This window comes from Oncorhynchus clarkii, chromosome 5, assembly GCF_045791955.1.
Source record: "Oncorhynchus clarkii lewisi isolate Uvic-CL-2024 chromosome 5, UVic_Ocla_1.0, whole genome shotgun sequence".
Classification (NCBI taxonomy): domain Eukaryota; kingdom Metazoa; phylum Chordata; class Actinopteri; order Salmoniformes; family Salmonidae; genus Oncorhynchus; species Oncorhynchus clarkii.
In genome coordinates this window covers 2414130-2441434 of record NC_092151.1, presented here as the reverse complement: position 1 = coordinate 2441434, position 27305 = coordinate 2414130, and the positions used below count along the sequence as shown (strand labels likewise).

General features: G+C 46.3%; 1 protein-coding gene across 1 annotated transcript; it reads right to left on the bottom strand.

Moving 5' to 3' along the window:
• Window positions 1-297: 297 nt before the first annotated feature.
• On the bottom strand, window positions 298-16494 carry LOC139409819 (solute carrier family 46 member 2-like). Its single transcript, XM_071155202.1, has 6 exons — window positions 16252-16494; window positions 14247-14828; window positions 13762-13933; window positions 10942-11025; window positions 2158-2314; window positions 298-535 (listed from the first exon to the last, which is right to left on the bottom strand). Exons 1-6 carry the CDS (start codon window positions 16492-16494, stop codon window positions 478-480), a joined length of 1296 nt encoding a protein of 431 aa, XP_071011303.1. The 3' UTR covers window positions 298-477.
• Between the last annotated feature and the right edge of the window lie 10811 nt (window positions 16495-27305).

Genomic DNA, 27305 nt, shown 5'->3' with positions numbered 1-27305 from the left:
CATGGGTAGTAGGCGGTGGATCAGTCTATGATTATTCTATATTAAGGCCATGGGTAGTAGGTAGTGGACCAGTCTATGATTATTCTATATTAAGGCCATGGGTAGTAGGTAGTGGATCAGTCTATGATTATTCTATATTAAGGCCATGGGTAGTAGGCGGTGGATCAGTCTATGATTATTCTATATTAAGGCCATAGGTAGTAGGTAGTGGACCAGTCTATGATTATTCTATATTAAGGCCATGGGTAGTAGGTAGTGGATCAGTCTATGATTATTCTATATTAAGGCCATGGGTAGTCAACCTCTGGAGAATGTCAACACTCTTCTCATTAATACCCCGTCAGTTCATGTCCATTGGCTCAGTCTCAGGCTGGGATTCAATCAAAGGCTCGTTATAGTGCAGTTTCCCCAACATTCACAGTACCCCCCCAGTATTGTCTCATAGCCTGACGTGGTGACACGATGACCTCACCACCCTCAGTCCCCCAGGATCCTTTCATAACCGTCAGCACGGCCAGCTCTGCAGCCCACCACGCTGGAGGAGAAGAAAACACATGTTACAAAGGAAAAGTGGTTACACTTTACATTTACAGGGCCCTTATTACTGTGTCACCATTCAGTGTAACAACAACCTGTACTTACACTGTACTTAGGGGTATGATGTCCTCTGGACCTGAGTCAATAGAGCATGGCGCTTGTAATGCCAGGATAGTGGGTGGATTTCCCAGGACCACCCGTATGTAAAATGTTTCTACGCATGACTGTACGTTCCTTTGGATAAAAGTGTCTGCTAAATGGACTGATGATGTCATATCTTACCTGACAGGTATGGTGGCGAGGACTGATGATGTCATATCTTACCTGACCAGGTATGGTGGTGAGGACTGATGATGTCATATCTTACCTGACAGGTATGGGTGAGAGATTGAGGTGTATTTTTATTGCCTAGGTGTATTTTTATTGCCTAGGTGATAACCTTCTTCGTTACGCTTGGTACCTGTTGCAATTACAATGCCTCAGGAATTTGATTGTGAAATGTAGCCTACCTGATAACAAGGCTACGTTGTCTATCATACCGTTTAACTCTACTTATTAACCACCAATAGAGGCTATTTCACAACTCTCCGTGACACGTTGTGCTTCCGCACAAAATAATTACCTTTGTTAGCGCTTGTTATAAATTCTGATCCAGGCCTTATATATCGGTCTTATTGTTTCTGATGTGCCTGAAGGTTTGGGCTGTGATGGTAAGAGCTGATCCTAAATCACTTTGTAATGCGTGGAACCGAATATGAAACGTCGGCTCAACAAGTACAACATGGAATGTGGCACTCCACAAAAATATATACATTTATATACATCTTTTTATACATTTATATACATCTTTTTATACATTTATATACATCTTGTTTAGAGACTAACATTTTTATACTAACATTTTTTTATATTTTCTTTAGTTTTGCTATTTTTATTTAAGGTTAACAAATAGAAAGTGGGAAGTTTACTTCAGTTTTTGTGTTCTGGAAGCCAAGAAAACTAGCTACAGATTGTTACATCAGAAAATGTGAAGAGGACTGGCCACCCCTCAGAGCCTGGTTCCTCTCTAGGTTTCTAATCTCCACCCGGCACAGCCAGAAGAGGACTGGCCACCCCTCATAGCCTGGTTTCTTCCTAGGTTCTGGCCTTTCTAGCAAGTTTTTCCTAGCCACCGTGCTTCTACACCTGCATTGCTTGCTGTTTGGGGTTTTAGGCTGGATTTCTGTACAGCACTTTGAGATATCAGCTGATGTAAGAAGGGCTTTATAAATACATTTGATTTGATTTGAGGTATGGTGGCGAGGACTGATGATGTCATATCTTACCTGACCAGGTATAGTGGTGAGGACTGATGATGTCACATCTTACCTGACAGGTATGGTGGCGAGGACTGATGATGTCATATCTTACCTGACAGGTATGGTGGCGAGGACTGATGATGTCATTTCTTACCTGACAGGTATGGTGGTGAGGACTGATGATGTCATATCTTACCTGACAGGTATGGTGGTGAGGACTGATGATGTCATATCTTACCTGACAGGTATGGTGGCGAGGACTGATGATGTCATTTCTTACCTGACAGGTATGTTGGTGAGGACTGATGATGTCACATCTTACCTGACAGGTATGGTGGCGAGGACGGTGAAGATGCTAGACAGGGTGAAGACGAACCCGGGAAACCAGTCCAGCGTAGCCTGGTACACCTTGGTGTAGATGGGAGTGTAGGCCAGGCTGGCGATCTTAAAGGACAGCTGCAGTGAGATGAGGGTGATCCCTGTGAAGAGAAAAGACATGTCAGTTAGCATTGTCTGTCTGCTGCAGTTTCCTACCAGTGTCCGTAGAGGAAGCTGGTACACCACACACTGTAGGTCTGAGAGGAGCAGATGAAAGCATTATGTCAATGGGTGAAAGGCATTTACAAATTTTTTCTCTGCCAAATCAGTGTAGTGCTCCCTTTTTCAAATGATTAGGGATCTATTCAATCTCTATCGTGGAAACCTTACAGATTGCGTAACCTACATTTTAAGGTAATTCTGATTGAGCTGACATATGCAGCATTTACCTGTAAATGGAGTCTCCCGCTAATGCGGGCACATTGCCTTTAAATTCCAACCACTGTAACTCTACACAGAGCCCTTAAAGGAAGCAGAACTGGATACACTAGCTGGTCAGATAGTTCCAGTTGAGTAAAGTTGTTGGCAGAAAGTAAATCTATTCATGCTGTGGTGGTGGTGGTGGTGTGCAAAAGGTTGACTTGTCTGCTTGCTACGGTAGTTGTAACTTCCCCTTTTAACCTCGTCACAGTAGAACAGGGAAGAGAATCACCAGAGTGCCTGTTCTGGGTCAACCACATACTAACGTAACGAAAGCTTTGTTATAGTTATTTACTTAGCGACAACAAGGGTGCATCCCTAAAGGTCTCCTGTTCCCTACAGGAGTGAAGGGGTTCGTAGTGCACTATAAAGGTCTCCTGTTCCCTACAGGAGTGAAGGGGTTCGTAGTGCACTATAAAGGTCTCCTGCTCCCTACAGGAGTGAAGGGGTTCGTAGTGCACTATAAAGGTCTCCTGTTCCCTACAGGAGTGAAGGGGTTCGTAGTGCACTATAAAGGTCTCCTGCTCCCTACAGGAGTGAAGGGGTTCGTAGTGCACTATAAAGGTCTCCTGTTCCCTACAGGAGTGAAGGGGTTCGTAGTGCACTATAAAGGTCTCCTGTTCCCTACAGGAGTGAAGGGGTTCGTAGTGCACTATAAAGGTCTCCTGCTCCCTACAGGAGTGAAGGGGTTCGTAGTGCACTATAAAGGTCTCCTGTTCCCTACAGGAGTGAAGGGGTTCGTAGTGCACTATAAAGGTCTCCTGTTCCCTACAGGAGTGAAGGGGTTCGTAGTGCACTATAAAGGTCTCCTGCTCCCTACAGGAGTGAAGGGGTTCGTAGTGCACTATAAAGGTCTCCTGTTCCCTACAGGAGTGAAGGGGTTCGTAGTGCACTATAAAGGTCTCCTGCTCCCTACAGGAGTGAAGGGGTTCGTAGTGCACTATAAAGGTCTCCTGTTCCCTACAGGAGTGAAGGGGTTCGTAGTGCACTATAAAGGTCTCCTGTTCCCTACAGGAGTGAAGGGGTTCGTAGTGCACTATAAAGGTCTCCTGCTCCCTACAGGAGTGAAGGGGTTCGTAGTGCACTATAAAGGTCTCCTGTTCCCTACAGGAGTGAAGGGGTTCGTAGTGCACTATAAAGGTCTCCTGTTCCCTACAGGAGTGAAGGGGTTCGTAGTGCACTATAAAGGTCTCCTGCTCCCTACAGGAGTGAAGGGGTTCGTAGTGCACTATAAAGGTCTCCTGTTCCCTACAGGAGTGAAGGGGTTCGTAGTGCACTATAAAGGTCTCCTGCTCCCTACAGGAGTGAAGGGGTTCGTAGTGCACTATAAAGGTCTCCTGCTCCCTACAGGAGTGAAGGGGTTCGTAGTGCACTATAAAGGTCTCCTGCTCCCTACAGGAGTGAAGGGGTTCGTAGTGCACTATAAAGGTCTCCTGCTCCCTACAGGAGTGAAGGGGTTCGTAGTGCACTATAAAGGTCTCCTGTTCCCTACAGGATTAGGTTGCCATTTGCCAGAGCTTCCTGTTTGTTCCCTTATTCTGTGGCATGCAGGTTCACTTCCAGTTAAGGACTGTCAGGAAGGTAAAGGATATGATGTTGAGAGACACACTATCCATCCTGACCACACCTGACTGACAAGCTAATACTAACTATACCCAGGGACAGACTGGGAATGAAAAATGTCCCTGTACATTTTGACCAAAACCCACCCAGCGATACACCACCACCCACACAACCCACACCACACTTTATGTAAACAAGATTACTGAACAATATTTATAATAATAACGTAAATAAAATAGAACAAGGGGAACGTGTTGCTCTTAGGAGGAGGCTGGCTAGAAGGAGCCCATATTGGCACAATGTCACTGGCAGCAAGGTGGCAAGAATCTCTGGAACCATCTGACCAGTAAAATCAACAAGACAGGGATAAATTTGTTGGCGAAAAGACTGGTGTGTAGGCAAGTCATAGGATAAAATACAAATATTTTCAATTGGCAATTTCTGCAGTAACTCACTTCTCTCAGCAATGCCATCTATAAACCAGGTCACTGTCAAGGGCAATTAAAACATCTCGCTCAGTACCCATTAGCATAAATGCATCCAGGTGCTGTTGAGAGAGTGCGCTCCTGAGCCTACTCTTGATGAATTTCAGAGTAGAGAAGCTCCGCTCATTACCTGGGTTACTGACAGGGTAAGTAGGAACCTGTAAGCAAGGCCCAGGATGTGGTATGCGTCGGTCAATAGGTTGTACTGACTAAGAATATGGTAGCAACACACTGGACAGTCCTTGCCAGATGAACAGTTCTTGTTCACCATCTCTACCTCGTCTTCATTTCCCTCAGGTTCATTGATCCTCCATAGTCCTGGTTGTGTAGTCTTCACATCCTGTGCATAGCACCACACAAGCACTCGATTGGTGGACTTTGCAGAGAGCACGGCAGAGAAGCCTTTATACTGGCCTTGCATACTGGAGGCTCCATCAGTGGAATTACCAATGCACTTGCTGAAGCCTCTCATGGACAACGTTCGTTACATATCTGACTATGAGAGAGCATTTGATCTTGTGTTGTAATGTCCTGCATAGTGTCAATCTGGACTGTTTTGCAGAACTTCACTCAGTACCTGGACAAAGTAATGTCCAGTGGATGCCTTGCATTTCACCACAGCCACAAGCCTCTCATGGACGACATTCGTCACATATCTGACTATGACAGGGTATTGACCTTGTGTTGTAATGTAGCGTCAATCTGGACTGAAAACATACCAGCTTCCTGGATTTCACTTGATATGGTGGCCTGCATTGTGTGTTGGATGGTGGTAATGACGTTATCGATGGTGGTCTTTGATAAGAGTGATTAGAGAGCCCCTGCCCCTTCTTGACCAGGACTCAGTGTTTTGCTTTTCCCGATGCAGGTAGTGAGATACTCTTTCATACGGCAGGCTACCCTATAGGGCGGCAGGGTAGCCTAGTGCATTGGACTAGTAAGAGGAAGGTTGCAAGTTCAAATCCCCGAGCTGACAAGGTACAAATCTGTCGTTCTGCCCCTGAACAGGCAAACCCACTGTTCCTAGGCCATCATTGAAAATAAGAATTTGTTCTTAACTGACTTGCCTAGTTAAATAAAGGTTAAATAAAATTTAAAAAATACACAGTTTGTACTTTCCCAGCAGAATGATCATCTCTAAAAAGTTGCCATGGTCAATACTGCTGTCATCTAGCGTATAAGCTGCTTCAGAAAAAAAATTGTAGACCTCCACAAGTCTGCTTCATCCTTGGGAGCAATTTCCAAACGCCTGAAGGTACCACGTTCCTCTGCACAAACAATAGTACGCAAGTATAAACACCATGGGACCACGCAGCCTTCATACTGCTCAGGAAGGTGACGCCTAGAGATGAACGTACTTTGGTGAGAAAAGTGCAAATCAATCCCAGAACAACAGCAAAGAACCTTGTGAAGATGCTGGAGGAAACAGGTACAAAAGTATCTATATCCACAGTAAAACAAGTCCTATATCAACATAACCTGAAAGGCCGCTCAGCAAGGAAGAATTCACTGCTCCAAAACCGCCATAAAAAAAGCCAGACTACGGTTTACAACTGCACATGGGGACCCGATATAGCTAAATAGCCAGCTAGCCTAACCCAAACGTTGCTTACCTTCTCCCTATTGTCTTCTGTCTTACCGCTTCAGCTGCCAAACCTTGACTAACAGTTGAATTGGTATCGCTGGGCTCAACAATAGGTTGCTCTCTCTCCTCTCTGCCGCCTTCAGACTCACTAGTCTGAGATGATTGACTGGAAATGGCGCACCGGCCCCAATTGTCAAGCGGCCCACCGGGAGGACTCCCGGAGCTCCAGATGTCCAGTCCGTCATTGACCCTTTAGAGACACACAATCTCTCCTGACCACTGACTAGCTAACTACTAACATGACCCTAATATACCCTACTGATTTCACCCTAACATGACCCTAATATAACCTACTGATTTCACCATCATACCCTACTGATTTCACCCTAACATGACCTTAATATACCCTACTGATTTCACCATCATACCCTACTGATTTCACCCTAATATGACCTTAATATACCCTACTGATTTCACCCTAACATGACCTTAATATACCCTACTGATTTCACCCTAACATGACCCTAATATACCCTACTGATTTCACCATCATACCCTACTGATTTCACCCTAACATGACCTTAATATACCCTACTGATTTCACCCTAACATGACCTTAATATACCCTACTGATTTCACCCTAACATGACCTTAATATACCCTACTGATTTCACCCTAACATGACCCTAATATACCCTAATGATTTCACCCTAACATGACCTTAATATACCCTACTGATTTCACCCTAACATGACCCTAATATACCCTACTGATTTCACCATCATACCTTACTGATTTCACCCTAACATGACCCTAATATACCCTACTAATTTCACCCTAACATGACCCTAATATACCCTACTGATTTCACCCTAACATGACCCTAATATACCCTACTGATTTCACCCTAACATGACTCTAATATACCCTACTGATTTCACCCTAACATGACCTTAATATACCCTACTGATTTCACCCTAACATGACCCTAATATACCCTACTGATTTCACCCTAACATGACCTTAATATACCCTACTGATTTCACCCTAACATGACCTTAATATACCCTACTGATTTCACCCTAACATGACCTTAATATACCCTACTGATTTCACCCTAACATGACCTTAATATACCCTACTGATTTCACCCTAACATGACCTTAATATACCCTACTGATTTCACCCTAACATGACCTTAATATACCCTACTGATTTTACCCTAACATGACCTTAATATACCCTACTGATTTCACCCTAACATTACCTTAATATACCCAACTGATTGGTATAGACAGCGGTTTTAGAATTAGAGACGGGGGCTCTAGAACTGGAGACGGGGGCTCTAGAACTGGAGACGGGGGCTCTAGAACTGGAGACGGGGGCTCTAGAACTGGAGACGGGGGCTCTAGAACTGGAGACGGGGGCTCTAGAACTGGAGACGGGGGCTCTAGAACTGGAGACGGGGGCTCTAGAACTGGAGACGGGGGCTCTAGAACTAGAGACGGGGGCTCTAGAACTAGAGACGGAGGCTAATAGAACTAGAGACGGGGGCTATAGAACTAGAGACGGGGGCTATAGAACTAGAGACGGGGGCTCTAGAACTGGAGACGGGGTTATAGAACTAGAGACGGGGTTATAGAACTAGAGACGGGGTTATAGAACTAGAGACGGGGTTATAGAACTAGAGACGGGGTTATAGAACTAGAGCTGGGGTTATAGAACTTAGAGACGTGGTTCTAGAACTAGAGACGGGGGCTCTAGAACTAGAGACGGGGGCTCTAGAACTAGAGACGGGGGCTCTAGAACTAGAGACGGGGGCTACAGAACTAGAGACGGGGGCTACAGAACTAGAGATGGGGGCTACAGAACTAGAGACGGGGGTAATAGAACTAGAGACGGGGGCTACAGAACTAGAGACAGGGGCTACAGAACTAGAGACGGGGGCTACGGATCTAGAGACTACGGAACTAGGGGCTAGGGGCTACGGAACTGGAGACGGGGGCTACGGAACTAGAGACGGGGGCTACGGAACTAGAGACGGGGGCTACGGAACTAGAGACGGGGGCTACGGAACTAGAGACGGGGGCTACAGAACTAGAGACAGGGTTATAGAACTAGAGACGGGGGCTCTAGAACTAGAGACGGGGGCTCTAGAACTAGAGACGGGGGCTACAGAACTAGAGACGGGGGCTACAGAACTAGAGACGGGGGCTACAGAACTAGAGACGGGGGTAATAGAACTAGAGACAGGGGTAATAGAACTAGAGACGGGGGCTCTAGCACCAGAGACGGGGGCTCTAGCACCAGAGACGTGGGCTACGGAACCAGAGACGTGGGCTACGGAACCAGAGACGTGGGCTACGGAACCAGAGACGTGGGCTACGGAACCAGAGACGTGGATTACGGAACCAGAGACGGGGATTACGGAACTAGAGACGGGGGCTACGGAACTAGAGACGGGGGCTACGGAACTAGAGACGGGGGCTACGGAACTAGAGACGGGGGATACGGAACTAGAGACGGGGGCTACGGAACTAGAGACGGGGGCTACGGAACTAGAGACGGGGGCTACGGAACTAGAGACGGGGGCTACGGAACTAGAGACGGGGGCTACGGAACTAGAGACGGGGGCTACGGAACTAGAGACGGGGGCTACGGATCTAGAGACTACGGAACTAGGGGCTAGGGGCTACGGAACTGGAGACGGGGGCTACGGAACTGGAGACGGGGGCTACGGAACTAGAGACGGGGGCTACGGAACTAGAGACGGGGGCTACGGAACTAGAGACGGGGGCTACGGAACTAGAGACGGGGGCTACGGAACTGGAGACGGGGGCTACGGAACTGGAGACGGGGGCTACGGAACTGGAGACGGGGGCTACGGAACTGGAGACGGGGGCTACGGAACTGGAGACGGGGGCTACGGAACTAGAGACGGGGGCTACGGAACTAGAGACGGGGGCTACGGAACTAGAGACGGGGGCTACGGAACTGGAGACGGGGGCTACGGAACTGGAGACGGGGGCTACGGAACTGGAGACGGGGGCTACGGAACTAGAGACGGGGGATACGGAACTAGAGACGGGGGCTACGGAACTAGAGACGGGGTCAACGGAACTAGAGACGGGGGCTACGGATCTAGAGACGGCGGCTACGGATCTAGAGACGGGGGCTACGGAACTTGAGACGGGGGCTCTGGAACTGGAGACGGGGGCTCTGGAACTGGAGACGGGGGCTCTGGAACTGGAGACGGGGGCTCTGGAACTGGAGACGGGGGCTCTGGAACTGGAGACGGGGGCTCTGGAACTGGAGACGGGGGCTCTGGAACTGGAGACGGGGTCTCTAGAACTGGAGACGGGGGCTCTAGAACTAGAGACGGGGGCTAATAGAACTAGAGACGGGGGCTCTAGAACTAGAGACGGGGGCTAATAGAACTAGAGACGTGGGCTAATAGAACTAGAGACGTGGGCTAATAGAACTAGAGACGTGGGCTAATAGAACTAGAGACGGGGGCTATAGAACTAGAGACGGGGGCTATAGAACTAGAGACGGGGGCTATAGAACTAGAGACGGGGGCTATAGAACTAGAGACGGGATTATAGAACTAGAGACTGGGTTATAGAACTAGAGACGGGGGCTACAGAACTAGAGACGGGGGCTACAGAACTAGAGACGGTTGTAATAGAACTAGAGACGGGGCTCTAGAACTAGAGACAGGGGAAATAAGACCTAGAGACGTGGTTCTAGAACTAGAGACGTGGGCTCTAGAACTAGAGACGTGGGCTCTAGAACTAGAGACGGGGGCTACAGAACTAGAGACGGGGGCTACAGAACTAGAGACGGGGGTGATAGAACTAGAGACGAGGGATACAGAACTAGAGACGGGGTTATAGAACTAGAGACGAGGGCTCTAGAACTAGAGACGGGGGCTCTAGAACTAGAGACGGGGGCTCTAGAACTAGAGACGGGGGCTACAGAACTAGAGACGGGGGCTACAGAACTAGAGACGGGGGTAATAGAACTAGAGACGGGGTTATAGAACTAGAGACGTGGGCTACGGAACCAGAGACGTGGGCTACGGAACCAGAGACGTGGGCTACGGAACCAGAGACGTGGGCTACGGAACCAGAGACGTGGGCTACGGAACCAGAGACGTGGGCTACGGAACCAGAGACGTGGATTACGGAACCAGAGACGTGGATTACGGAACCAGAGACGGGGGCTACGGAACCAGAGACGGGGGCTACGGAACCAGAGACGGGGGCTACGGAACCAGAGACGGGGGCTACGGAACCAGAGACGGGGGCTACGGAACCAGAGACGGGGGCTACGGAACTAGAGACGGGGGCTACGGAACTAGAGACGGGGGTTATAGAACTAGAGACGGGGGTTATAGAACTAGAGACTGGGGCTATAGAACTAGAGACGGGGGTTATAGAACTAGAGACGGGGGTTATAGAACTAGAGACGGGGGTTATAGAACTAGAGACGGGGGTTATAGAACTAGAGACGGGGGTTATAGAACTAGAGACTGGGGCTACAGAACCAGAGACGGGGGCTACAGAACTAGAGACGGGGGCAATAGAACTAGAGACAATTTTATTATCTGTCAGCTGTCTATTGTATTATATTCTGTCAACTTGTATTATAGAACTTGTATTATAGAACTCACCATATGACGAGCCGTTGACCTGTTTAGACAATAGGGCACGGATGGTGGGCATGGGAATCAGGGCGAACAGTGTGAGAGCTCGTGCTGAAAGGAATAAGTATATGTTAGGCTGTGAATTAAAACAAAACACAACTGAAGAGTTAAGTGACAAGATCAGCTTTCTAATTCTGTCAGCTATCTATTATATTATATTCTGTCAGCTGTCTATTATATTATGTTACATTCTGTCAGCTATCTATTATATTATAATACATTCTGTCAGCTATCTATTATATTATGTTATATTCTGTCAGATGTCTATTATATTATAATACATTCTGTCAGCTGTCTATTATATTATAATACATTCTGTCAGCTGTCTATTATATTATACTATATTCTGTCAGCTGTCTATTATATTATAATACATTCTGTCAGCTATCTATTATATTATAATACATTCTGTCAGCTGTCTATTATATTATACTATATTCTGTCAGCTGTCTATTATATTATACTATATTCTGTCAGCTGTCTATTATATTATATTCTGTAAACTATCTATAACATTATATTCTGTCAGCTGTCATATTATATTCTGTCAGCTATCTATTATATTCTGTCGGCTATCTATTATATCATATTCTGTCAGCTATCTATTATATTCTGTCAGCTGTCTATTATATTATACTCTGTCAGCTGTCTATTATATTATAATACATTCTGTCAGATGTCTATTATATTATAATACATTCTGTCAGATGTCTATTATATTATAATACATTCTGTCAGCTGTCTATTATATTATAATACATTCTGTCAGCTATCTATTATATTATAATACATTCTGTCAGCTGTCTATTATATTATACTATATTCTGTCAGCTGTCTATTATATTATACTATATTCTGTCAGCTGTCTATTATATTATATTCTGTAAACTATCTATAACATTATATTCTGTCAGCTGTCATATTATATTCTGTCAGCTATCTATTATATTCTGTCGGCTATCTATTATATCATATTCTGTCAGCTATCTATTATATTCTGTCAGCTGTCTATTATATTATACTCTGTCAGCTGTCTATTATATTATAATACATTCTGTCAGATGTCTATTATATTATAATACATTCTGTCAGCTGTCTATTATATTATATTACATTCTGTCAGATGTCTATTATATTATAATACATTCTGTCAGCTGTCTATTATATTATACTATATTCTGTCAGCTGTCTATTATATTATAATACATTCTGTCAGCTATCTATTATATTATAATACATTCTGTCAGCTGTCTATTATATTATACTATATTCTGTCAGCTGTCTATTATATTATACTATATTCTGTCAGCTGTCTATTATATTATATTCTGTAAACTATCTATAACATTATATTCTGTCAGCTGTCATATTATATTCTGTCAGCTATCTATTATATTCTGTCGGCTATCTATTATATCATATTCTGTCAGCTATCTATTATATTCTGTCAGCTGTCTATTATATTATACTCTGTCAGCTATCTATTATATTATATTATATTCTGTCAGTTGTCTATTATATTATATTATATTCTGTCAGTTGTCTATTATATTATATTATATTCTGTCAGTTGTCTATTATATTATATTATATTCTGTCAGCTGTCTATTATATTATAATACATTCTATCAGCTATCTATTATATTATATTCTGTCAGCTATCTATTATATTATATTCTGTCAGCTGTCTATTATATTATACTCTGTCAGCTATCTATTATATTCTGTCAGCTGTCTATTATATTATATTATATTCTGTCAGCTGTCTATTATATTATATTATATTCTGTCAGCTGTCTATTATATTATAATACATTCTATCAGCTATCTATTATATTATATTCTGTCAGCTATCTATTATATTATATTCTGTCAGTTATCTATTATATTATACTCTGTCAGCTATCTATTATATTATATTCTGTCAGCTGTCTATTATATTATACTCTGTCAGCTATCTATTATATTCTGTCAGCTGTCTATTATATTATATTATATTCTGTCAGCTGTCTATTATATTATATTCTGTCAGCTATCTATTATATTCTGTCAGCTATCTATTATATTCTGTCAGCTATCTATTATATTATACTCTGTCAGCTATCTATTATATTATATTCTGTCAGCTATCTATTATATTATATTCTGTCAGCTGTCTATTATATTCTGTCAGCTATCTATTATATTCTGTCAGCTATCTATTATATTCTGTCAGCTGTCATTTTATATTATATTATATTGTGTCTGCTGTGGGATTTTGTAAGAAAGCAGTGAGTGAGTGTGTAAAGGGTGTAACCACATTTCTGTTGACTCAAGTCCCTAGGCGAGTCCCCCTTCTAGTTTCCAGTAATAATACATTTACAGTCCACAATTTGAAGGGGCTGAGAGAGACTTGACAGTGTGAAGATAAGATTAGTTTTTAAATAAATAAGGTGACGCTTCCTTTTAACACATCCTTGGCAGTGTTTCACTTCCTCATCTCTGTCAAGGTTTACAGGTTACGCAAATCATTGATGTCTCGCTCCTTCTCTCTCGGTGTCTCTGTCTCTATGTCTCTCTCTCCTTCTTTCTCTCTTTGTCTCTGTGTGTCTCTCTCTCTGTATCTCTCTTTTGCTGTGTCTCTCTCTCTCTCTCTCTCTATCTCTGTCTGTCTGTGTGTGTGTGTGTGTGTGTGTTTAACCTGGTTTTAACTGTAATAAAGAGGAGCCTTGTCGTTCACTGTGGACCCTGTGTTTTACATTGTAATATTGTCTGAAATCAAACCAGTCATGATGAACTTCCTCTTACCCAGATAGAACATGTACGTTGCCGTGACGAAGGCCATGAAGTAGATCCCGGCAGCGAAGGACACCATGCCGATGATGATGAGGGTGACGTCACTCACCCATCTGGACATTACCATGACACCCAGGAAGCTCGTCAGGAAGACCAGGAACCCGGCGGCGTTACCGTAACCTACCTGTTGATGTGTTTTGGTTTAACCAGAGCCCTCTATAACAATAGCTAATTGTCTCACAACTCTGCAATAGAGGGCTCTGGTTTGGAAATGTGTTTTAATGGATGTTTTAAAATGTTACCCTCTGGGACCAAATGCACTAGCCTGGATCTGTTGGCGCTATCTTTCCAACTCCTTCTTAAACATGTTTGGTATGACAGGGACAGAAGTGGCATGATGGCACAACAGACCAGCACTCAGGCTACAAATCCACACACACACACATATTTTAACCCCCCCCCCCCCCCCCCAAAAAATGTAATGCATTTCAACTCACCTGGGTGGCGTTCCAGTTCAGTGGCTCCTTCATCTCAAAGGTCACCAGTATCTCCATTCCTCCTCCCACCGCCACGTCATATAGAATCCCACCCGCAAAAAGAAGCAGAATGTTCAGAATATTCTTGGAATATTGCGTGTCGATACCGTTGGTCTCGTTGCGCTCTTGTGCGCTTGGCGAGACAGTTGGCATTAGAAAGATAAACATTGTGTAGACGAGACACACAAAGTAGAGGAAGACACTCAGGCTCACTAACACTGTCCCCTGTTTAAAGTCCACACTGTACAACTGGAAGAGGTGCCCAGACACCAAACTACCGATGAGTCCAGCTATGCCATAGACCAGCTCCATTTGCATCATGTGGAGAGAGCGGTCCTCCTCGGAGGAGGTGAGCGACACCAGGGCCATGACCCCGGCCCAGTAGGAGCAGAACCCGCCGCTGAGTCCGTGGACCACCACCCCGCCGAACATAGCCTGTATCGGGAGATCCATCACTATGACCAGGAGCAGGACCACTCTGGAGACCAGGTAACCCACCAGAGGGATCACGATGGGGATCTTCCGGTACCCCAGGTCACCTACCTTGGATGGATGAACAAATGAATGAATTAACAAATGAATAAGTGAAAGCATTTCTTCAGACGTATATAAAATACGTATAGTTGCTTCAGCAATTTAAGTAGGTTACAACAGTAGGGTATAAAGTAAAGACTGTCAAGGATTTCCAAACACAAAGTCTACACAGAAAATGTGTGGCTGTTTAAATCTCGGTGTTGAGGCAAAACGTGTTATATCTGAGTGTTGATTCTAGTGGGGTTAACACCAGTGTTATATCTGAGTGTTGATTCTAGCGGGGTTAACACCAGTGTTATATCTGAGTGTTGATTCTAGTGGGGTTAACACCAGTGTTATATCTGAGTGTTGATTCTAGTGGTGTTAACACCAGTGGTATATCTGAGTGTTGATTCTAGCGGGGTTAACACCAGTGGTATATCTGAGTGTTGATTCTAGATGGGTTATCACCAGTGGTATATCTGAGTGTTGATTCTAGTGGGGTTAACACCAGTGGTATATCTGAGTGTTGATTCTAGTGGGGTTAACACCAGTGGTATATCTGAGTGTTGATTCTAGTGGGGTTAACACCAGTGTTATATCTGAGTGTTGATTCTAGTGGGGTTAACACCAGTGGTATATCTGAGTGTTGATTCTAGTGGGGTTAACACCAGTGGTATATCTGAGTGTTGATTCTAGATGGGTTAACACCAGTGGTATATCTGAGTGTTGATTCTAGTGGGGTTAACACCAGTGGTATATCTGAGTGTTGATTCTAGTGGGGTTAACACCAGTGGTATATCTGAGTGTTGATTCTAGATGGGTTAACACCAGTGGTATATCTGAGTGTTGATTCTAGTGGGGTTAACACCAGTGGGATTGAAATTGAAACCACCTGCAGGGAATAAATTACGTTTGTTGTTACTCGACTGTGTTGAGTTCATTTCCGTTAATTCTTTGGGTGAAAAAGATATGGGAGGGGTCTGATCATATTGTCCAGCATACTTTGTTTCAGGTTGCTTTATAGAATTGTTTTTTTTTTTTAAATCTATGTTTCTGCACATTGATTGATTCATTGATATTACACTACAAAAAGATAAATAACAAATGTTTCTAAATTAATCAAATCTGTAAGACTTACTTCACCCGTTGAGATAGTTGTTCCAGTTTAGATGGTTTAGGCGGTCTCATTTATCAATCTTCCCTACCTTGGCAGTCATTCTAACTGCAGTTGCACGCATTTAAAAGTTCCAATTGTGTGCCATCTTAACTCTGGCTGGATTCCAATAGGAAATATATAACTCTTTGCAAGCCATCATAATGTGACTTGCTGATACGGCCTGTAAACCAGGAGTTTCAGACCCCTGTGATAGTGCAAAACTAGGCTGTCATTGTGTGGTATTGAAATTGAGCGAACAGTGTTAAAATTCCAATCGAGAAATTGCTGGCTTACCTTGGCTAAGATAATGGCGGGTAGGATCGGAACGAACTTGGACAGCATATTATATATCATGTAAAAGTTGGACATAGCTTTCTGCCGGCTGTCCTCGGTGGGGGTTGGATTAAGCGCATCAGTCGCAATGGCGCATTGCTCTTTTACCACCATCTGCAAGCCGGTGTCGAAAAACGCGCTCGCTATTTGGGCACATAGGACCACTGGCTCGATGCGTTTACGCAGTGTCCCCAATGGCAACATGATTAGTCCCGATAAAAATCAACAGGTGGTGAAACAACAAGACCCACCAGACTCGGTGTAACTATCTGACCCTGGCGCCAAACTTCACCAAGGACTGCCACCTGAGTCTGTTGAAATGTGCTAATCACGACCCTACCCATTCACCTCCTACAGTAGTTCCGTGTTTCAAACAGAGCCGCCGAGTAGGCTACGTACATGATGACAAAAGACTGGATAGGACTGGGACGACAGTTTAGGGAAGTTAGCTCAGGGACAATATTTATTCTGCACGAGTAACATTTCCACATGAATGAATACAATCTCTTTGGTTCAATGGTTTTGTCTTTACAACTATTTCGATGTCAGTACACCAATGTAGATCTGTATTCAATTTGTGGGGGGGGGGGGGGGGGGGGGGGGGGGGACAGCGTGAAGAGTGTGTCCCCTGCGCCACTGTGGGAACATAGCCTATATCAGCTCTATAAAGGCAATGTTTTATCCAGTGGCGATTTTATCATGTAAATCTTGATGGGGCAAGCTCCCCCATTTTTTTAGATGCTTGCCAGCAAAGCCACTACATAACACTGAACAATATATTAGTTGCTCTATAACGGTCAGTGGCGGTTCTAGCCAGTATTGCTCCCTCGGCGAACCAATCAGCCCCCCCCCCCCCCCCCCCCTCAAAAAGGCACCAATCTGCACTACTAACTGTCATTTTTTATTCAGACATTAGGAACAGCACAAATAAATAATTCAAACATTTAAAACTATATATACAAAAATAAGACCCATAAATATCAAAAAGTAACAAAGTCAAAGAGAAACAAATTGTAGTATATAAATACAAAACAAAAAAGAGAATTTAATTATTTCTCTTACCCTATTGCTAAGAAAAAATACATAAATAAAACAAAATGACACACATCCTATATCACACAAATAGAATAACACACTTATAAAGAAGATAACCTAATTATTGCACTTCAAACAAGAAACACACCAGACTAAATTACACAACTAATTGCATTACTAACTGCATTGGTACTGTGCAAAGTTAGAGGTGCGCTATTTGATAGATTCCCCCACTGCCCTTACCTCGGGCTTCCAGTGGGGAGACCTGAGGTCACTGCTCTCCTTACCTCTGGCTTCCAGTGAGGAGACCTGAGGTCACTGCTCTCCTTACCTCTGGCTTCCGTTGGGGAGACCTGAGGTCACTGCTCTCCTTACCTCTGGCTTCCAGTGAGGAGACCTGAGGTCACTGCTCTCCTTACCTCTGGCTTCCAGTGGGGAGACCTGAGGTCACTGCTCTCCTTACCTCTGGCTTCCGTTGGGGAGACCTGAGGTCACTGCTCTCCTTACCTCTGGCTTCCAGTGGGGAGACCTGAGGTCACTGCTCTCCTTACCTCTGGCTTCCAGTGGGGAGACCTGAGGTCACTGCTCTCCTTACCTCTGGCTTCTAGTGGGGAGACCTGAGGTCAACCTAACCCCCTCCCCCCATCTCGTACTTCTGAGTGTGAGATCTTCCCAGGCAGTAGCCTGCCTAGCTCACCAACTAGAATCAGGGCGCCCACTCCGACAAGGTTAATTGACCCACAGTCCCACACGGGGACATGATATAATTGACATGACGTGCAAATGAGCGATAGAAAACCGATCGCGCAAATGTCAACATTCTAATGTATTTATGTTATTAATATTATTATTTTGTGCAGGCGCTCCGTGCCACCCCCGGCAAGATGCCACCCAGGGCGACTGCCCATGTCGCCTGTACCTAAATCCGCCACTGATAACGATGACAAACGGTGCCCACAAACTGTTAAGGCCTACATAAAGCTGTCACAACAGCAGAGTCCCAACAGCTTACCACTGTTACACCTGGCTATCAGCAGAGCCTTGTCTGGAAGCAAAACAGTTCATTCAGCCTCATAGCTGATATGGCTGACTTGTTTATTAAACCAATATTGTTTCTACTGATAATTGAGATGTACGAACTATGGCATAAGGGGTCATGGCATCCCGACAGCATATGGAGACCTTCCATAAGGCTCTGTAGTAGCTCCTCATGTTCTTCAATGGTGACTCCCTGCAGGGAGACAGTGTTGTGGAGCTGGTCCGAGTCTGCTGGGTCTGTCATGGCCAGTTCCTACTATAACGACTCAGGGCGAGACCCAGATTCAGACACAGGAGGCAGATGGTTCGAGTCTCTGATATTTATTAAAATACAAGGGGCAGGAAAACAGGCAGGTTGAGTAGAGGCAGAAGTTCTTTAACCAGGTCAGAATTTAAAAGTTACAGGGGGGCAGGCAGGCTCGAGGTCAGGGCAGACAGAATGGTCGGGCAGGCTCGAGGTCAGGGTAGGCTTAATGGTCAGGCAGGCTCGAGGTCAGGGTAGGCTGAATGGTCGGGCAGGCTCGAGGTCAGGGCAGACAGAATGGTCGGGCAGGCTCGAGGTCAGGGCAGACAGAATGGTCGGGCAGGCTCGAGGTCAGGGTAGGCTGAATGGTCAGGCAGGCTCGAGGTCAGGGTAGGCTGAATGGTCGGGCAGGCTCGAGGTCAGGGCAGACAGAATGGTCGAGCAGGCTCGAGGTCAGGGCAGACAGAATGGTCGGGCAGGCTCGAGGTCAGGGTAGGCTGAATGGTCAGGCAGGCTCGAGGTCAGGGTAGGCTGAATGGTCAGGCAGGCTCGAGGTCAGGGTAGGCTGAATGGTCAGGCAGGCTCGAGGTCAGGGTAGGCTGAATGGTCAGGCAGGCTCGAGGTCATGGTAGGCTGAATGGTCAGGCAAGCTCGAGGTCAGGGTAGGCTGAATGGTCAGGCAGGCTCGAGGTCAGGGTAGGCTGAATGGTCAGGCAGGCTCGAGGTCATGGTAGGCTGAATGGTCAGGCAGGCTCGAGGTCAGGGTAGGCTGAATGGTCAGGCAGGCTCGAGGTCAGGGTAGGCTGAATGGTCAGGCAGGCTCGAGGTCAGGGTAGGCTGAATGGTCAGGGTAGGCTGAATGGTCAGGGTAGGCTGAATGGTCAGGCAGGCTAGAGGTCAGGGTAGGCTGAATGGTCAGGCAGGCTCGAGGTCATGGTAGGCTGAATGGTCAGGCAAGCTCGAGGTCAGGGTAGGCTGAATGGTCAGGCAGGCTCGAGGTCAGGGTAGGCTGAATGGTCAGGCAGGCTCGAGGTCATGGTAGGCTGAATGGTCAGGCAGGCTCGAGGTCAGGGTAGGCTGAATGGTCAGGCAGGCTCGAGGTCAGGGTAGGCTGAATGGTCAGGCAGGCTCGAGGTCAGGGTAGGCTGAATGGTCAGGGTAGGCTGAATGGTCAGGGTAGGCTGAATGGTCAGGCAGGCTCGAGGTCATGGTAGGCTGAATGGTCAGGCAAGCTCGAGGTCAGGGTAGGCTGATTGGTCAGGCAGGCTCGAGGTCAGGGTAGGCTGAATGGTCAGGCAGGCTCGAGGTCAGGGTAGGCTGAATGGTCGGGCAGGCTCGAGGTCAGGGCAGACAGAATGGTCGGGCAGGCTCGAGGTCAGGGTAGGCTAAATGGTCAGGCAGGCTCGAGGTCAGGGTAGGCTGAATGGTCAGGCAGGCTCGAGGTCAGGGTAGGCCGAATGGTCAGGCAGGCTCGAGGTCAGGGTAGGCTGAATGGTCAGGCAGGCTCGAGGTCATGGTAGGCTGAATGGTCAGGCAGGCTCGAGGTCACGGTAGGCTGAATGGTCAGGCAGGCTCGAGCTCAGGGTAGGCTGAATGGTCAGGCAGGCTCGAGGTCAGGGTAGGCTGAATGGTCAGGCAGGCTCGAGGTCAGGGTAGGCTGAATGGTCAGGCAGGCTCGAGGTCATGGTAGGCTGAATGGTCAGGCAGGCTCGAGGTCAGGGTAGGCTGAATGGTCAGGCAGGCTCGAGGTCAGGGTAGGCTGAATGGTCAGGCAGGCTCGAGGTCAGGGTAGGCTGAATGGTCAGGGTAGGCTGAATGGTCAGGCAGGCTCGAGGTCAGGGTAGGCTGAATGGTCGGGCAGGCTCGAGGTCAGGGCAGACAGAATGGTCGGGCAGGCTCGAGGTCAGGGTAGACAGAATGGTCGGGCAGGCTCGAGGTCAGGGTAGGCTGATTGGTCAGGCAGGCTCGAGGTCAGGGTAGGCTGAATGGTCAGGCAGGCTCGAGGTCAGGGTAGGCTGAATGGTTGGGCAGGCTCGAGGTCAGGGTAGGCTGAATGGTCGGGCAGGCTCGAGGTCAGGGCAGACAGAATGGTCGGGCAGGCTCGAGGTCAGGGTAGGCTAAATGGTCAGGCAGGCTCGAGGTCAGGGTAGGCTGAATGGTCAGGCAGGCTCGAGGTCAGGGTAGGCTGAATGGTCAGGCAGGCTCGAGGTCAGGGTAGGCTGAATGGTCAGGCAGGCTCGAGGTCAGGGTAGGCTGAATGGTCAGGGCAGGCTCGAGGTCAGGGTAGGCTGAATGGTCAGGCAGGCTCGAGGTCAGGGTAGGCTGAATGGTCAGGCAGGCTTGAGGTCAGGGTAGGCTGAATCGTCAGGCAGGCTCGAGGTCATGGTAGGCTGAATGGTCAGGCAGGCTCGAGGTCAGGGTAGGCTGAATGGTCAGGCAGGCTCGAGGTCAGGGTAGGCTGAATGGTCAGGCAGGCTCGAGGTCATGGTAGGCTGAATGGTCAGGCAGGCTCGAGGTCAGGGTAGGCTGAATGGTCAGGCAGGCTCGAGGTCAGGGTAGGCTGAATGGTCAGGGTAGGCTGAATGGTCAGGCAGGCTTGAGGTCAGGGTAGGCTGAATGGTCAGGCAGGCTCGAGGTCAGGGTAGGCTGAATGGTCAGGCAGGCTCGAGGTCAGGCAGGCTCGAGGTCAGGGTAGGCTGAATGGTCAGGCAGGCTCGAGGTCAGGGTAGGCTGAATGGCTGAGCTCTTCTTCATGACTGCTGCCGTGTAGTCTGGGTAAATGCGAATATTCTGGCCGTCGTAGGTGATGGCAGCCGCTCGTGATGCCTTACGGGGGACATCCTCTTACTCCTGGAAGTAGTGGAATTTGACTATGATGGGTCTGGGCATCTCCCCATTCTTTCGTGCGGACTGTAAGCTTCTGTGTGCACTATCAAGGGTGGTGTTGTAATCGAGGCCTAGGATTTCCTGTAGCAGTTTAGCTATGAACAGGGTAGGCCGCATTCCGCCTACGGCCTCGAGTCCCTCTTTCACACCAAAAATGCGAAAACAGATACACACAACGTAAAGGTTTATCAATTAGTTTTTTGGCGGGTTAATGTCAAAATTATTTATTACATTTAAAAAAAAGAAGACGATTGATGACAGGGGCTACAGGAGCTCATGTACCCCCCCCCCACCTTGTGGTGGCTGTGGGGGTGTCCAGTATGCCAGTGGTGGCTGTGGGGGTGTCCAGTATGCCAGTGGTGGCTGTGGGGGTGTCCAGTATGCCAGTGGTGGCTGTGGGGGTGTCCAGTATGCCAGTGGTGGCTGTGGGGGTGCCCAGTATGCCAGTGGTGGCTGTGGGGGTGTCCAGTATGCCAGTGGTTGCTGTGGGGGTGTCCAGTATGCCAGTGGTGGCTGTGGGGGTGTCCAGTATGCCAGTGGTGGCTGTGGGGGTGTCCAGTATGCCAGTGGTGGCTGTGGGGGTGTCCAGTACACCAGTGGTGTGTGTGTGTGATTGTGAGGTGAATCAGTGTGTGTGTGAGAGGTGAATAAGTGTGTGTGTGAGGTGAATCAGTGTGTGTGTGTGAGGTGAATCAGTGTGTGTGTGTGAGGTGAATCAGTGTGTGTGTGTGAGGTGAATCAGTGTGTGTGTGTGAGAGGTGAACCAGTGTGTGTGTGTGTGAGGTGAACCAGTGTGTGTGTGTGTGAGGTGAATCAGTGTGTGTGTATGCCAGTGGTTGCTGTGGGGGTGTCCAGTACACCAGTGGTGTGTGTGTGTTTGTGTGTGTGCGTGTGTGTGCGTGTGTGTGAGGTGAATCAGTGTGAGTGCGTGTGTGTGAGAGAGGTGAATCAGTGTGAGTGTTAACAGTGACAGTATTTTATTAGGTGATAAAAGACTGTAAAATGACCAACAGGGAAACTGATCTGCTGCATAATGAATCAAATAATAATAGAGAATTAGTCACAAAATTACAGATTTTCTTTTTAATGACAAAATAATTATATAGGCGTATAACTGTGAATAAAAGTAGCCTACTATATAAACCAATAGAAGCAGAATATGAACATACAAGGGGCGAACATACAAACATAGGTAGGGTTTTACACATGAATATGATTGCTTCTTTATCACATCAGCTATTCCCCCTCCCACTAGGGTCTACTCCACTGAAACCTATTCCCCCTCCCAGTAGGGTCTACTCGACTGTAACCTATTCCCCCTCCCACTAGGGTCTACTCCACTGTAACCTATTCCCCCTCCCACTAGGGTCTACTCCACTGTAACCTATTCCCCCTCCCACTAGGGTCTACTCCACTGTAACCTATTCCCCCTCCCAGTAGGGTCTACTCCACTGTAACCTATTCCCCCTCCCACTAGGGTCTACTCCACTGTAACCTATTCCCCCTCCCACTAGGGTCTACTCCACTGTAACCTATTCCCCCTCCCAGTAGGGTCTACTCCACTGTAACCTATTCCCCCTCCCACTAGGGTCTACTCCACTGAAACCTATTCCCCCTCCCAGTAGGGTCTACTCCACTGAAACCTATTCCCCCTCCCACTAGGGTCTACTCCACTGTAACCTATTCCCCCTCCCACTAGGGTCTACTCCACTGTAACCTATTCCCCCTCCCACTAGGGTCTACTCCACTGTAACCTATTCCCCCTCCCACTAGGGTCTACTCCACTGTAACCTATTCCCCCTCCCACTAGGGTCTACTCCACTGTAACCTATTCCCCCTCCCAGTAGGGTCTACTCCACTGTAACCTATTCCCCCTCCCACTAGGGTCTACTCCACTGTAACCTATTCCCCCTCCCAGTAGGGTCTACTCCACTGTAACCTATTCCCCCTCCCAGTAGGGTCTACTCCACTGTAACCTATTCCCCCTCCCAGTAGGGTCTACTCCACTGTAACCTATTCCCCCTCCCACTAGGGTCTACTCCACTGAAACCTATTCCCCCTCCCAGTAGGGTCTACTCCACTGTAACCTATTCCCCCTCCCACTAGGGTCTACTCCACTGAAACCTATTCCCCCTCCCACTAGGGTCTACTCCACTGTAACCTATTCCCCCTCCCACTAGGGTCTACTCCACTGTAACCTACAGAGCTTCAATCATGGAGCTCTCCACTTTGGATGGTGGTATATATGGTAAAAGAGTATAGCAAAGCCTTTTGCGGTTATAACTGTAAATAAAGCAATCTTAATCAACTCTCAGATATACCACTGGTGTTAACCCCACTAGAATCAACACTCAGATATACCACTGGTGTTAACCCCGCTAGAATCAACACTCAGATATACCACTGGTGTTAACCCCGCTAGAATCAACACTCAGATATACCACTGGTGTTAACCCCGCTAGAATCAACACTCAGATATACCACTGGTGTTAACCCCGCTAGAATCAACACTCAGATATACCACTGGTGTTAACCCCGCTAGAATCAACTCTCAGATATACCACTGGTGTTAACCCCGCTAGATTCAACACTCAGATATACCACTGGTGTTAACCCCACTAGAATAAACACTCAGATATTGCATTCATAACCCTTTATACCAAGAATTTAACACTTGCAAATGTGCTCTACATGGCATTTACATTATTACTGTATAGTGTGTTATCGCTGTTCTGCTACTTCCTCATTTGTTCCCAGACCCTTAAATGGTTTTGTATTCATGGCAAACTGCATTATCCCACCAAATATAAACTATCAACACAAATTTATTAATTCAAGAAATTACTACTTTCTTTTCAAGTTCCCGAGACCAAATTCAGCTTGATTTAATTATAGGATTTGTGTTGTTTTTGTATCATACGCCCAAGAAGCATTCTCATATTAAGAGACACCTGTACATGTTAAAGACATCTGGAAATAGCAGACACAATTTGGATTTCCAGTAATACATTTAGCCTTATGCTAATCAAATAGCATTGTGATGTGAAGCTAGAAAAGCAGACACTCCTGTTACTCACCTTGACTTGCATATTTATCTGTTGTGGATTTATCACGCTGAGGACCATCACACACACAGACACACATGGACACATAAACATACACAGCTTGTTTACATTACTGTACACGCCATTTTAATACAGGCCTCAGGAAAACTATTTTCCTTTAGTGTATTTTCCACTGCGCAAATAAAAAAAAGTCTCTCATCATAAAAAACGTCTCCCATACACATCAAAGCTACCAGGCGATAAAACAAACCTCTACTTTTGTGAGTTAAAATGATTATTTCAGATAGAAAAACCTTGTCTAGCTGTTCATCATGTCAAACTATCAACACTGTCTTTCAGTAATATCAGCGTGATTATGTACTGCACTATGCTCCACTTCCTCGTTCACAGGTCAATCTCAGTTCAACTTCCCTGACAATCTTAGGAAGTTCAAGTCATGCACTTTCCCTCTCCCCTCCTCCCTCTCTCTCACCCTTCTCTCGCCCTCTTCCCTCTTTCACTCTCCCCCAAGGCAAACAGAATACTGTCTATGTCATCACAGCAACATTGTCACTCAGTTAACACTGTTGCCACACACATTAGAATCAGAGAAACACACTCTCCCATGTGTCGTCAGACTTAAGCAGAAACATCCAATCAAAGCTTCTTTATCCCATGAAACACAATAGTGATATCCCATGAAACACAATAGTGATATCCCATGAAACACAATAGTGATATCCCATGAAACACAATGGTGATATCCCATGAAACACAATAGTGATATCCCATGAAACACAATAGTGATATCCCATGAAACACAATGGTGATATCCCATGAAACACAATAGTGATATCCCATGAAACACAATAGTGATATCCCATGAAACACAATGGTGATATCCCATGAAACACAATAGTGATATCCCATGAAACACAATAGTGATATCCCATGAAACACAATGGTGATATCCCATGAAACACAATGGTGATATCCCATGAAACACAATAGTGATAGCCCATGAAATACTTTTCAATGTAAAAAAAAATAATATTTTCTAGAACACAATAAGAAACACAAAAATAATATTATTGATTGTGGACACGTCCCAATTGACACCCTATTCCCTGTATAGTGCACTTCATTTGACCATGGCCTGAGCACAATCATTTGGAACACGGCCCCTGTGCTTTGTCAGGGAGATGAACGGACTTGGAGCATGCCTAGAGGGCCACGGTACATGGCCTACCTCCCTGAACAGTTCTCAGAACCTGGTTTGTGGGACGGTAGAGCTGGCAGGGCCCTCATTTAGGAGAACAACATCCACAGAGTAAAACAACATGTTCCTTTTGTTGTAGTAGTGTCTGTCGGTCAGTAACAGCATGGTTGTTATCCGGTCCGTTGTCTAATCATCTCTGGTTTCAGTGTTGTTCATTCAGTCCATTTAGAGAAGTTAATACTTCTATGTCTTGTTCTGAATTTGCTATGAAAGAACTGGACATACAGTAGAGCTTGACTTAAAACAGAGCTGAACATAGAGCTGGACATAGAACTGGACATACAGTAGAGCTTGACTTAAAACAGAGCTGAACATAGAGCTGAACATAGAGCTGAACATAGAGCTGGGCATAGAGCTGGACATACAGTAGAGCTTGACTTAAAACATAGAGCTGGACATACAGTAGAGCTTGACTTAAAACATAGAGCTGAACATAGAGCTGGACATACAGTAGAGCTTGACTTAAAACATAGAGCTGGACATAGAGCTGGATATACAGTAGAGCTTGACTTAAAACATAGAGCTGGACATAGAGCTGGATATACAGTAGAGCTTGACTTAAAACAGAGCTGGACATAGAGCTGGACATAGAGCTGAACATAGAGCTGAACATAGAGCTGGACATAGAGCTGGACATAGAGCTGAACATAGAGCTGAACATAGAGCTGGACATAGAGCTGAACATAGAGCTGGACATAGAGCTGGACATAGAGCTGGACATAGAGCTGAACATAGAGCTGAACATAGAGCTGAACATAGAGCTGGACATAGAGCTGGACATAGAGCTGGACATAGAGCTGGACATAGAGCTGGACATAGAGCTGAACATAGAGCTGGACATAGAGCTGGACATAGAGCTGGACATAGAGCTGGACATACAGTAGAGCTTGACTTAAAACAGAGCTGGACATAGAGCTGGACATAGAGCTGGACATAGAGCTGGACATAGAGCTGGACATAGAGCTGAACATAGAGCTGGACATAGAGCTGAACATAGAGCTGGACATAGAGCTGGACATAGAGCTGGACATAGAGCTGAACATAGAGCTGGACATAGAGCTGGACATAGAGCTGAACATAGAGCTGGACATAGAGCTGGACATAGAGCTGGACATAGAGCTGGACATAGAGCTGGACATAGAGCTGGATATACAGTAGAGCTTGACTTAAAACAGAGCTGGACATAGAGCTGGACATAGAGCTGAACATAGAGCTGGACATAGAGCTGGACATAGAGCTGAACATAGAGCTGAACATAGAGCTGGACATAGAGCTGGACATAGAGCTGGACATAGAGCTGAACATAGAGCTGGACATAGAGCTGGACATAGAGCTGGACATAGAGCTGGACATAGAGCTGAACATAGAGCTGGACATAGAGCTGGACATAGAGCTGGACATAGAGCTGGACATAGAGCTGGACATAGAGCTGGACATAGAGCTGAACATAGAGCTGGACATAGAGCTGGACATAGAGCTGGACATAGAG